The sequence below is a fragment of the Mytilus edulis genome, chromosome 6 (genome assembly GCF_963676685.1).
Source record: "Mytilus edulis chromosome 6, xbMytEdul2.2, whole genome shotgun sequence".
Lineage (NCBI taxonomy): Eukaryota > Metazoa > Mollusca > Bivalvia > Mytilida > Mytilidae > Mytilus > Mytilus edulis.
In genome coordinates, this window is record NC_092349.1 from 40713744 (window position 1) to 40726898 (window position 13155).

The 13155-nt window shown below is 31.8% G+C and overlaps 1 protein-coding gene and 1 long non-coding RNA gene across 3 annotated transcripts in view; one reads left to right on the forward strand and one right to left on the reverse strand.

Moving 5' to 3' along the window:
- LOC139527637 (uncharacterized) overlaps window positions 1–13155 on the reverse strand; it is a 55803-nt gene that overhangs the window by 38436 nt on the left and 4212 nt on the right. For both annotated transcript variants that reach the window (XR_011665404.1, XM_071323175.1), the window contains exon 3: window positions 10760–10939. Coding sequence is in view for 1 of the 2 variants with exons in the window: in XM_071323175.1 (XP_071179276.1) it covers window positions 10760–10939 (180 nt within the window). In the remaining variant the exon portion in view is untranslated. The remainder of the gene's footprint in view (window positions 1–10759; window positions 10940–13155) is intronic.
- On the forward strand, window positions 1220–2063 carry LOC139526089 (uncharacterized). Its single transcript, XR_011665123.1, has 2 exons — window positions 1220–1326; window positions 1815–2063. It is a non-coding gene; the product is annotated as an uncharacterized lncRNA (long non-coding RNA).

Here is a 13155-nt window from a genome sequence, read left to right on the forward strand (position 1 = left end):
CAATAATAATATTATTAGCAGCTTTATCGGCTGGGACAAAAACAATTTTCTTGGCTAGTTCTTTTAGTTTATGTTTGATACGTACGAGGAATAGGTTTATTGTGGTTATTGTTAATAGTAAAATGTTCTTCAAAATGTTGAATACGTATATCAACTATCTTCATTACTGAATTAAAAAAAGAGTCAAAAGAGAGCTCGAGTCTGTGTAAGAATCAGGCAATTTGCAAGAATTTCATAACCGTTTGGGAAAAAAAACCTCGCCTCCAATAACAACTACAAGAAGAGAGGCGAAAGAAAAAATTGGAACTACAAGTAAAAGTGCAGGTACAGCATGATCCATTATGTACAAAAAATTAGGAGAACTAAAGGACCATAATGACAATAAGCTAGCCGAATTCAAAGCAGCAATCCGTTACAAACAACCCGAAAAACATAATGGGCCACATGACCAAAGGAAAAGATACAGGGACAATTCATATAATTATTAATTATAATACAATGGAAATTTGTTATGTTGTCATTGGATTTTTCTATTTCTTGTTTGACAATGTATACTGATCCCCAATTTGGGAAAAAAATATTCTGAATGCTCAGATTTTTTTCTTGATTTTTCCATTTCCATTACAATAAGGTAGTGTTATAAAATAAAAATAATCTGATTAATTGTGTCAAAACTAAATAATTTATTTTGTGCTTTGCACGTACAATATTTTTGACTAAGAAAGAAAACCAAGAATTTATATGCCCCACTTAAGACAGTAGAGGGTATTATGTTTTCTGGTCTGTTCGTCCGTTTGTTAGATTGTCCGTCTGTCCCTTTTCAGGTTAAAGTTTTTGGTCAAGGTAGTTTTTGATGAAATTGAAGTCCTATCAATTTAAAATATAGTTCATGTTTTCCCTATGATTTTAATGCCAAATTAGATGTTTGACCCCAATTTCACGGTTCACTAAACATACATGTAGAATATGATCGTGTGAGTGAGGCATCCATGTACTTATTGACACATTCTTGTTAGATTTGTATTGTTTAGTTGCTTCATTACTGACGTATTATATCATTTAACCCATCATTGATTTTTTTATATGGTTATTGCCCGTCCTTTTTGTGACCTGTATATATGAGAACACACACAATCATGCACATACAAATACTCATATACATTTTTAAAAGTCATTTGATACATATGAATTATTTCAATTGAGTATTTTATTTATTTTGAAGTAGAATGCAGAATTATTCTTGCCTAGTTGACTATGATCTACTGATATGATAGATATGCCGATGTCTAACTTGGGAGATCTTGATTAGGTTGGGAAATGTATCAGGTAGGTGGTTAATTATATAGACATATCATGAAACAAATATGGTATAGAGAAAACATTGAAATTAGTCATATGTTGTCGACACAGCAACCAAACAACATAATCATATATTCAAAATTAAAAACAATTTGATAGTAATATTTGAATAAATAACTTTAAATGGCCTTAACAATTACTAGGTAAATGTATTCATGTATGTTGTACTGAAACAATTAACTAGTTAATTTGACTGGAAAAAAAATGATCAATATTTGAGGTTTTACAAAACAGACTAGACAAATTGCAAGATAGCAATTATGGAAGAGTCACAGAATCTATGAAAACAGCGAACAGCTACTTATAACATTTTTTTTTAATCCATTTGATATTTATTGTCTTGATTTTAAACTACCAGTAAGCTTTATATATTTAAATATATAGAAACAACCGAACAGCACACACTAATTACAACAATTTTATTTTATTTTTTGGTATTTTGTGTTTTTTTTCAGATGTAGAAGTAGAAGAAACAACAGTGAAAAAAGAATGAGAGTCATCATTTTAATAAACATTTAGCTTGAAATTGAAATAAATCTAATTTTCTTTATTATGTATTTCAAATATGAGCATTGGGATAAACTTTAATGAGACAGCAAGCCAGCAGCACAATCCCAATAGCTATTTGGATGTCTACTCAAACTTCATGCAAAAATAAAATTTGTGGTTTTTCAACATAAATTAAATTGAAAGTTAGCAAACTCTTTGGTTGCTTTGGTGCAACTTGCACGGTTTCAGATTTATAGCTTCAGAACTTGTTAATGAATGATTTATTTATTTCACATTTAAGATGGATATATATATCCCATGATTGCCTTCAAACAACCTAACAGCCTGAGAAATATACTTGTCCGTGCTGACCTTTCCAAACCTAACCATACTGTAGGTAATTGTCAGCCTTGTGGGGATAAGCGCTGCAAATGTTGCAACCAATTGCAGCATTCATCAACATTTCACAGTAAGACCACAGAAAAGACATACAAGATCTTCTACAATGTCAACTGCAAAAGCTCAAACGTGATTTACGTTCTTGAGTGTTCTAGATGTGGTCTCCAATATGTTGGTGAATCTATGCAGCCATTTCACAAACGCCTCAATGGCCACAGGAGTGACCTCACAAAAAAACCGTATATTCCTGTCAGTCAACATTTAAGGTTACCAGATCACAATCTGAAAGATTTTGATCACATGAAGATCCTTGTGATCGAACAGGATTGTACGTGGCAAAATAGGCAAAGAGAAAATCGGGAGAGGTTTTGGATAAAAACACTGGGTGTCCTCCATCCAGATGGAATCAATAGACAGAAATAATTAAATTTACAGTCTAGTGTTATATTCAGGATTTTGGATTAAAATCAATCGACCAAAACTTACCTGTATTATTAGTGATCTATGTTTACACCTTATACATTATATCTCATTATTGTTACAGTGAGTTGCTTATAGGTGTTACTGTAAAAGTTTACCTATAGCTCAACCTGTTTTTAAAATTGACAATACAATAGGGACATTTAAATTGACCAGTTGGTATTGTTAGATTTAAATCTACCTTGATGCCACCTGTAAAAAGTTTTATTCACCTAACCCAAAGTTTCAGCATGCTTTTTTTTAATTGTATACCTATAGTTTATATAGACTTTGGTAATAAAGATATATATTATATTCAATTCAATTCAAAGTTTTATTGCCATATAAACTATACAGTTTGTGACATATAACAATAACAAAAACAAATAAAGACAATAACTAAGTTACTCAATATATATACACAAATTCAGGTAAATATTAAAGGGTCCCCTGTCCTCAGTTCCATTGACTTTTTTATAAAGGATCCTAGTTTATTCACTTGTGTTGGTGTTGATGGGTTAAGTATAAATATAATTTTGTCATTGTCAGTGAGATTAGCAAATGAATTACTTTCTCTGTTAATGCAATTAAAATATGTTAATCTAATGTTTGAATTATGAGAACAATTTATTAAGAAATGTTTCTCATCATCTAGTTTTTTGCAAAGTCTCTCTTCGCGAGGAATTTTAAAATGCTTTTCAATTAATAATGAATGGTCACAGTTTTGTAATTAATTTTCTAAATTCAAAGTTTGGGTTAGAGAGGTAAGGTTTGATCAATAGATTTGGCTCAAGTCCTTTATGAAAATTTAATTTACTTTTATCATCAATAGATTTCAACTTATCCATCAACAGGTTGTTGTAGTATGAGTATATTTGGGGTTTAATATAGCTTTTAATATTTTTGAATTGTTTTACATTATCACAGGTTTTTAGTCTATCTATATCAATGTTAGATTCAGAAAGAATATCTTTTTCAAAAGTGAACCATGAATAGGAGCCACTAGAATCCAAAGTTTTTGTTAATTGAAAAGATTCATGTAATAAGGGATTCAAATTTGAGGTGAAAAGCCTGGCTAAATACATAATAGTTTGGGTTTTTATATGACATTCAATAGGCAGTCTTCCCAATTCGTTCCTTGTACCAAAATTTGAGGCACTCTTGTTAGTGCCAAGGGTAAACTTGCAATAACCAAGATGCAAGTTTTCTATTGGAGTCTTGTCAATAAAATTAAATGGGTCCACAATTTTTCCAGAAACCAAAGCTCTTTTTTTAGCTTTGAAATATGTTATATATGAGTCCAAATATGTTATTTCAGAATTATAAGTTAATATGGTGTCTTCCTCCTATTCCCACTTTTTAAAAATACTATTCCTTCTATTCCCACTTGCAAATAACAATAGATGTTTTGATAAATAATTTGTTTTTATAACAATCAGGGTTAATTAGAATTTCACCTAAGATTTACCTGTATTTTTTTTTTAAAGCATAACATATTTGGTACACTGTTTAGGTATAATACCTTGTTTATTTGTAATATGTTTCTTTTTTCATCAAATTGATACTTAAAAATAGAGAAAAATTATGATAAATAGATTGGAGTTAGATTTATTTTTAAACTTTTGAATTTGTACTTAAAAATGAAGAAAAATTATGATAAATAGATTGGAGTCAGATTTATTTTTAAATCTTTGAATTTGTAACTTTAAAAAATTGTCTGCTTTACTAATAAATCATGATATAAATAATATTATAACCAAGTATAATCTTATATGTATATATTATATATCTTTATTCTCACAAACCAAATTACAGAAAGGTATAGAGATAATTATACATATTTCAATACAATTACATAAATAAATAATGTATGAAAGTAGATAGAGGCATTCACAATTGTTCACCCAGAAAAGTTCAATTTGTTATTGATCTCCTTAATAAATTTACAAAGTTCGTTCAGTTCTGTACATTTTGGGGAATTCATGATCATTAAGTCATAAAACTTCAATGTGTTTGTTCTATTTCTATAATAATAATTGTAAAATGCAATACATTGTTTTCTACAATTATCGAAAGCTGAACAATTAAAAATGTAATGGTATTCATCACCAATGGCATCTGAATTACACAATACACATTTTCTGTTTTCTCTTTCTATGTTTTGCCATCTTCCAGTTTCTATTGGAGATTTCATGTTCAAAGTTCCAAATTTAAGAATTAAGGATATCTGCCGGTCATCCAAAATAAATATTTCTCAAACTCCAAAGTTAAATAAACGATAATTTAATGCTTTTGGTGATTCCTGTTGGCTTAAGATGTGGAATAAAAGTATACTTTTAAAATATAATTACTTGGACCAATAATCAAGATATAAAATAATGGGTGAAAACTGTTAACTTTACTTCATTATTTATCTTGTTTAAAAAAAAACCCAGAATTTAAACAGATGCAAAAATAACTTATTACCTGTTCTAATAAAAAAAAAACCTGGTCAATTAACAGTTGATTAAAAAATGTTTGTACAGTATAATCCTTTGTTTGCACAAGTTTTCCTTCTATTCCCACATGAAATTATACCTTTTCTTACCAGATTTATAAAAAGTGGGAATAGAGGGAATGAACCGTTAATATAGGTCTCACTAAGGTGTCAGATAGGAAGGCTGCCAAGAGAATTAGTATATGTTTTAATAGAAAACAAAACCTTTTTTGCCTTTTTTGTTAATTCAGCTGTACTATGACTGAGATTACCATTTGATTTAATCAGCAGACCCAAGTAAGGATATTCCATAACATTCTCTATTTTTTTGTTTTTATATACAAGTATAGATATTTCAGGCTTTTGCTTTGTTGTTGAAAAGACCATACTTTTTGTTTAATTTATGTTTAGAGAAAGCTGCCAGTTTTCACAAAACATGGACACTTTATTTAGACTATTTTGGAGACCCTCCTTAGATTCTGATAGTAAAAGCAGATCATCAGCAAACAAGAGGGAGCCTAGTTTACTATTTACAAGCTCCAATGGACTTGAGTTGTCATCTTCCAAACCTTTAGTGATATCATTTATAAAAATATTGAACAAAGTAGGACTTAATGAGTCTCCTTGTTTCACACCTCTAGTAATGTCAAAATAGTCAGACATGTGATCTTTATATTTTAAAGAGGATTTTGTATTTAAATATTGTTGTTTTATTACTCTGTAAAAAGACTTTCCTACTCCCATTTTGCCTAATTTATATAGAAGGGCTGTCCTCTATACAGAGTCAAATGCCTTTCTTAAGTCAATGAAGCATGCATATATTTTTTTGTTATTGTTGTGTATATATTTATTAATTAAAGATTTTAATATGAAAATACTGTCAGCAGTTCTGTGGTTTTCTCTGAAGCCAAATTGACAGTTATTCAGCTAACAGTGCAGTAAAAGAAGATTATCCGATAAAATTACCTAGCTGTGAAACAATTAAATCGTTAGTAGCCACAGTGTTGAAAAACAATTATTTTGAATTTAATGACCGATACTTTGTACAGAAAATATGCGCTAGTATGGGAAGTAAATGCAGCCCAGAAATTTGTGATATTAGAGCATTCGAAGTTATCAATGAAATTATTGAAAAATATAAGTAAAAAAATAAGATCTTATTTTACGGAAGGTATAGAGATGATGCGTTTATAATAGCTCATTCATCACGAGAAGAGGTTGAGGAGTTTTTTAAAATAGCAGATGATCATCACCCTTTATTGAAATTTGTACAGTCGTACATAAAGGTTTGAGGTTCAGGAACACCGGTATCCTTGATATAAAGAGCTACACCAAACCTACTAATACGTTTCAATATTTAGATAGGACGTCTATGCATAACCAAACAGTCTTCTCCGGATTTATAAAGGGGAAGCTATTCGCCACCACCGAAACAACAGCAGCACGGAATATTTAAAAGATACACTTTGTAAATTCAAAGGCAAATTATAATCCTGGTACCTTTGATAACTAATTAAGCAAAGGGGATATAAGGACCATGAAATACTTCGTAACTGTGAATCGGCTCTCAATATCGAACGACCAGAGTTACTCCGTTTTAAACAAGAACCAGACAAGCAGATACCACTAGTATTTGTAACTGTTCCGGACCATATGAGTATTTGGACCATACGCGTATGGTCACGACCATGTGCGTATACTCATATGGTCGGACCATATAAGTATTATACGTGTTTGGCTATTAACGGGCCGGACTATATGAGTATTTGGACCATATAGGTATTTTTTTTTAAATTACATTATAAAAGTTTCAATAATACAAAAACTTTATCTAAAAAACAATGATGATTACATGACAATGTATTATTTCATATTTCAAATACTACGTAAAAATTAAATATTGATGCCATAGTTGGTTTTCATCGCTAATTACATTCTTGCATGTAGGCTTGGGTGACATTTACTTCCACATGGTATCATATATTTTTTGCATTTGCAAGTCTTGGTTGTGCATGATCCTTTTCGTTTACACCTTTTATTTGCGAGTGAAAAGTTAGCCTTTTTGTAGCTGCTTACAGTGATACCACGGTCTTGGGCCATTCCGATATTTCTACGGTGTTTTTAAGAAGCTCTAGATCTCAAATATCGTAACATGATTGTAATACATCATATTCACAAGACAACTTATATAAACTATGTTATTTTCCAGTGATTCTTGTGTGACAGTTCATTAAGAAATTTTTGGAATTTATTTTTTTAAGTCGACATATTGCCGTTCACTCGTAATAACAAATCGGTAAGGACCATGTCAATGTATCAATGAAATGTATGCGAATTAATTCATACAACTTTCCCAACGTTTTGTACGCGTGAATGAAGTTTTAATTACCTTCTAGAACACACCCGCGAAATCGCGGGGAAATAGAGCGTATGTAAACTGTAAAAAAAATATAACTGGAGATTCCAGGAGAGGTATCAGAAGTCAAAGGTACTTGGGGACTGGGCACATTTCTTTTGGCCCTCCCCCTTTTTTTCCAAATACCGATTTTTATTCTTTCTGTTTTTCTGTATACTATGAACATACATATATACATACTATAATTACTATATAAAACGGTCACTGATATATTAAAAGTCACCTCAGTAAACTATTGGAATTTATAGCAAATTTATACAATTTATTCATAGTATATATGTATGTAGTATTCAAAAATATTTCAGTGACCGCCGTGGATAGAAAACTATTGGAATTGATAATATATATAAATAGCAAGTTCACTTTATTTATACTATATGTATGATCATAGTATACAGAAAAACTAAAAAAAATAATTGTTCTGTCCCAAGTACTTAATATGCAAATTATGTTTAATTTCAAAACAGGCCTAAAGGGCAGCGGAAGTCGTTTATATTTCTCAAAAAGTCTGTCCGATGACGGGAACAATAGACGGATATATGAAAGCCTATATTTGCGTTTTCCTCCCAAAATAACCCAAACTGAAATACTTTAAGCAAGGATGATAAATGCCAGAACATACCCGCGAAATTGCGGGCATCCAGAGCGTAATTGAAAGTATGTTTTAGTGTTGTAGGATGAATTTTGTAAAACAATTAATGACTGGAGAATTTCAGGAAAGGTAATAAAAGTTAAAAGCACTTGGGGAGAGGGCCATTGTTTTTCAACCCCTTCTCCTTTTTCTCAAGTTAACTAATCAATCCACGGCAGTCATTGATATATTATATAGACCCTCTCTATTTATTATACTTAGTGACCCGATGGATTATATATAGACCCTCTCTATTTATCATGTTTATTATACTTAGTGACCCGATGAATTTTTCTAAAAGATTTTATGACTGAAGAATTTCAGAAAAGGTATCAAAAGTTATAGGTACTTTGGAACATGACAATTGTTTTTCTAGCCCGGCTCCTAATTTTTTTTCCTCCAAAATATGAATTTTTGTAAAAGATTTTATGACTGAAGAATTTCAGAATTTAGGTATCAAAAGTTATAGGTACTTTGGGACATGACAATTGTTTTTCTAGCCCGGCTCCTATTTTTTTTCCTCCAAAATTCTTATAATTTTTTTTTCTATTGATTTCAATAATGTTAGCGTTTTTCTGTCGTGTATAATGAACATACATTATTATAAATTAAGTGTATTTGCCTTTTACTATCAACTTTCAATTTAGTTATCGATCCTCGGCGGTCATTGACATATCATATTGATCTTCTCTATTTAATAAACTCAGTGACCACTGTGGATAGTAAACTTGAAAATGATAGCAGATAGCAAATACACGTTATTCGTACAGAAAAAAACGCAAACCGGATGTCTAGTCTGACTTAAAATTTCGTCCAATGACGGAAAAATATCCGGACGCAGTTTTTTTCGTTTTTCTCCCAAAATAATCCAGACTGAATAATCAAAAGAATGGATGACAAATGCGACAATGCATGGTACCTATAGGACACAGAGGCATGATGATTAATTTATTGTGGAAGGAAAAGAAGCGACACACAAAATGAGGTCTTCTCGTTTAATAGTATAAATTTAATTTTACTTCATATTTTTATCCAAACAAAATCCTATCAGTTACGGAAAATTGCAGATAAAAAGAATAATGATATTTTATTTGTTGATGATACTGACTTCATCAGCTCGAATATCAGCTCGTCCTAGAAGTATCAAAAACCACAGCTCCAAACTCCATACAGCGTTATCTTTCGGGTCATAATTCCCTTTCTCTACAAAAAAGCGTAGCCAGATGACACCACTGTTTCGGAGTTTGGTACCAAGTCCTGTCCATGTCGATTTAGAAAAATATTTTGCATTAAGATAAACGCGAAAATATACAAATTGAAGATTGTTGTTCAGTTGTATGAATGAAGTCGTGTGTTTTACAATGACACATATTGACGCGGATGGACATTAACACACGACGATGCTGCACTAATTAGTGACGACATTGTTTATATTTTCGAGTATCAAGTCCTGTTTGTTATCTTAACAAATATTCACTAGTAGATATTTTAAGATAAGAGATCATCAAAGGAAAGTGTACAACATAACAACTATCACAGCTTTTTTGAAGAGGAAAAGAAGTTTTACTTCCTTATTCATTTATTTTATATTTTTCAAATAAAAAACACTATTTGAAAACAAATTATTAGTTCGAATATGAGCTCGCCCCAACAAGATCGTTTTATATTCTTGCTTATACAGTCGGTATTACAAACAAATAATTATGAGGGGTTCCAGGGAACCCTTTGTCTCGCCGATTGCCGATGTCGATATAAAAGTTTAATGTTGACTTAAAAATTAAGGAATTGAAAAAAAGAATGTTGCTTTTTCTTGGTCTTGTAGATAAGCTTCTTTCATAACAATCTATGAAGGTTTATCAATTTAACATGCCACAATAAATTCAGCCCAGACTGTCAATAAATGTTGATTGTAATAAAAAATAGGTCCATCGATCAGAAAAATACAGAAAAGAAAATCCATTTTCAAAAGTATGCTTCAGCAGCAATTGTTTGCACCTGCCGATGTCAGGAATCTGATGTTTAAAGTAGTTGTCGTTTGTTGACGTTTATCATATTTTATATAATTTCTCCATTCAAGCCACAATTTGTAAAAGTAAACTATAATAGGTCAAAGTACGGACTTTAAACACGGAGCCTTGGCTGAAACCGAACTGAAAGATATAAAGGACTAAAAAAAAAGACTAGTGTTAAACCATTCAAACAGGAAAACCAACGGTCTAATCTAAATAAAAAAAAACGAGAAACGAGAAACACGTATGAACAACATCAACAAACGACAACCGCTGAACATCAGGACAGATGCAAACAAATGCAGCGGGTTTAAACGTTTTAAAAGGTAACAACCTTCACCCTTACCTGAAACAATAATTTTATATTACAACATAGAAAGACACACTATGAAATATCAATTGAAATGTCTTCACTCATCAAAAGACATATAAACGAAAACTAGTGAAAACGATGTATTTTTGTTGTGTGTATATAAGGCTATTCGAGTTAAAACCCTCTCTTTTGTTATACTTAAAAATACCTCAACCATCATAAGTTCCTCATGCGTAAGCGCCATTTCCGGTACAAATATCTGTATTCTATAGTCATTACTAGCTGTGTAGATTCCGCCGGTCGGACCGCAAGTAAACTCTGTTTTTTGTGGATAAGATAGGATACAGCACGTGTCGATGGCGGTTGTGCTGAAGCACACATATCCAAGCTGTGAAAGACGACATATGTTATACATGTATTCAAAGGAGAGTGATGACATAATTTATGACATGCAAATCTATTTCATGAATCATACAGTTTCATTTCTATTATTTATACATTAGATATTTACGAAAAAGAAGAGCACTACGACATATCACATCTAATACGTGACCTGTAAAACCACAAAAACACCGATGGCAGAGGAAAATTCCAAACGAAAAGTAATGAATCATATGGAAAAATCAAAATCTCAAACATATCAAACGAATGGATTGAAACTGGTTTTATAGCTGGATAAACATCTCACTTATATGACAGTCACATAAAATTCTATTATATTGAGAACGATGTAATTGGCAAAACCTTAATGTGTTTTGGTCCTCAATGCTCTTCAACTTTGTACTTTATTTGGCCTTTTTAAATTGTTTGGATTCGAGCGTCACTGATGAGTCTTTTGGAGACGAAACGCGAGTCTGGCGTTAATACAAAATTTAATCCTGGTATCTATGATGAGTTTATTTACAACCACTGGGTCGATGCCTCTGCTGGTGAAGTTTTAATTCCCCGAGGGTATCACCAGCTCAGTATTCAGCACTTCTGTGCTGACATGAATTATCATTGATATGGTCATGTTTATAAATTAACTGTCTACAAAATTCTGCATTTTTGAAATACTAAGGCTTTTCTACCTCAGGAATAAATGACTTTAGCTGTATTTGGGAAAACTTTTACTAACTCGATTTATGACTATTGTAAAACGGAATACTTGTGTGGCCTTTATTTACGAAACAAAACACAACAGACACCTAGCACAACCTCTTCTCCGCGTCAGTCTTGCCGATTATGTAGCGAGTAAAGATCCAAGGCTATCCAGAGTTTTTTTTAATTATCAGTATTGATAGAAAAACTAGACAAGGTAATGCCTCCGCAATACACTTTGACGTAACTGTATTATATCAAAGTATGACTTTCTTTGTGATATTATTGTGTCTGTGGGACAACAAATGATGCCCCCTACAGATGCACATTGTTATTTTGAAATATACAAAGGTGAGCATAGGAGCACATATAGGTCTTGTATTGTATACTGTATGAGGAGTCATTCGGAAACCCTATGCAAGAAAATACTCCAAAAATTACAAAGTTCAACTACATTCCAAAAGAGAAGCTATTCATAAAAATTAAACACTGACCACACGCACACTTGCAATATATGTAAAAACAGCCAGAAAACTGAAATATTCCTAACATAACTGTAGGAGGAGTTATCCAGAAACATTATGCACCTCTTAAGCAAGTACATACTAAATAAATACAAAGTTCAACTCTCCCAAAAGATAAAATATCAATAAACAAGAATGTGTCCAAAGTACACGGATGCCCCACTCGCACTATCCTTTTCCATGTTCCATGGACCTTGAAATTTGGTAATAATCTAATTTGGCATTACAATTAGAAAGATTATACTATAGGGAACATATGTACTAAGTTTCAAGTTGATTGGACTTCAATTTCATCAAAAACTACCTGACCAAAAACTTTAACCTGAAACTCCCACTTTCATTTTCTATGTTTAGTGGACTGTGAAATTGGGGTCAAAAGTCTAATTTGGCTTTAAAATTAGAAAGATCATATCATAAGCAACAAGTGTACTAAGTTTCAAGTTGATTGGACTCTAGCTTCATCAAAAACTACCTGGACCAAAAACTTTAACCAGAAGTGGGACGAACGGACGGACGAACGATCAGACGAACGAACAGACGGACAGACGCACAGACCGGAAAACTTAATGCCCCTCTTCTATCGTATGTGGGGCATAAAAATCAAAACCCTGAACACATGCACACCTTCAATGTATATACAAGCAGACAGCAGAGTGAAAACTTTCCACCATTCACACAGTAGAAGGAGAAAACTAGAATATGCACGCGTTTCAAGATTTTTCAAGTGTGTCGAGATTTTTGCCAAAAGAATCGTCTGCGTTCATTTAAGATGTACATGTGCATTCGGAACAAAATGAATTTTAAGTCACATGTCAACCTTTTCATAGTCACAAGCCTAACAAATTGTACAAAAGTAAACAAATGCTATAAAATATTTCCAATATTACCAAATTCTATTAATAACAAAAACAAACAAGTTAAGAAAAAAGACTTCTTTACATTTTACAGATTTTAATCGCTTCTTAATTATCCGTGCCAAGTACAAGCAAAACGTTTGGGT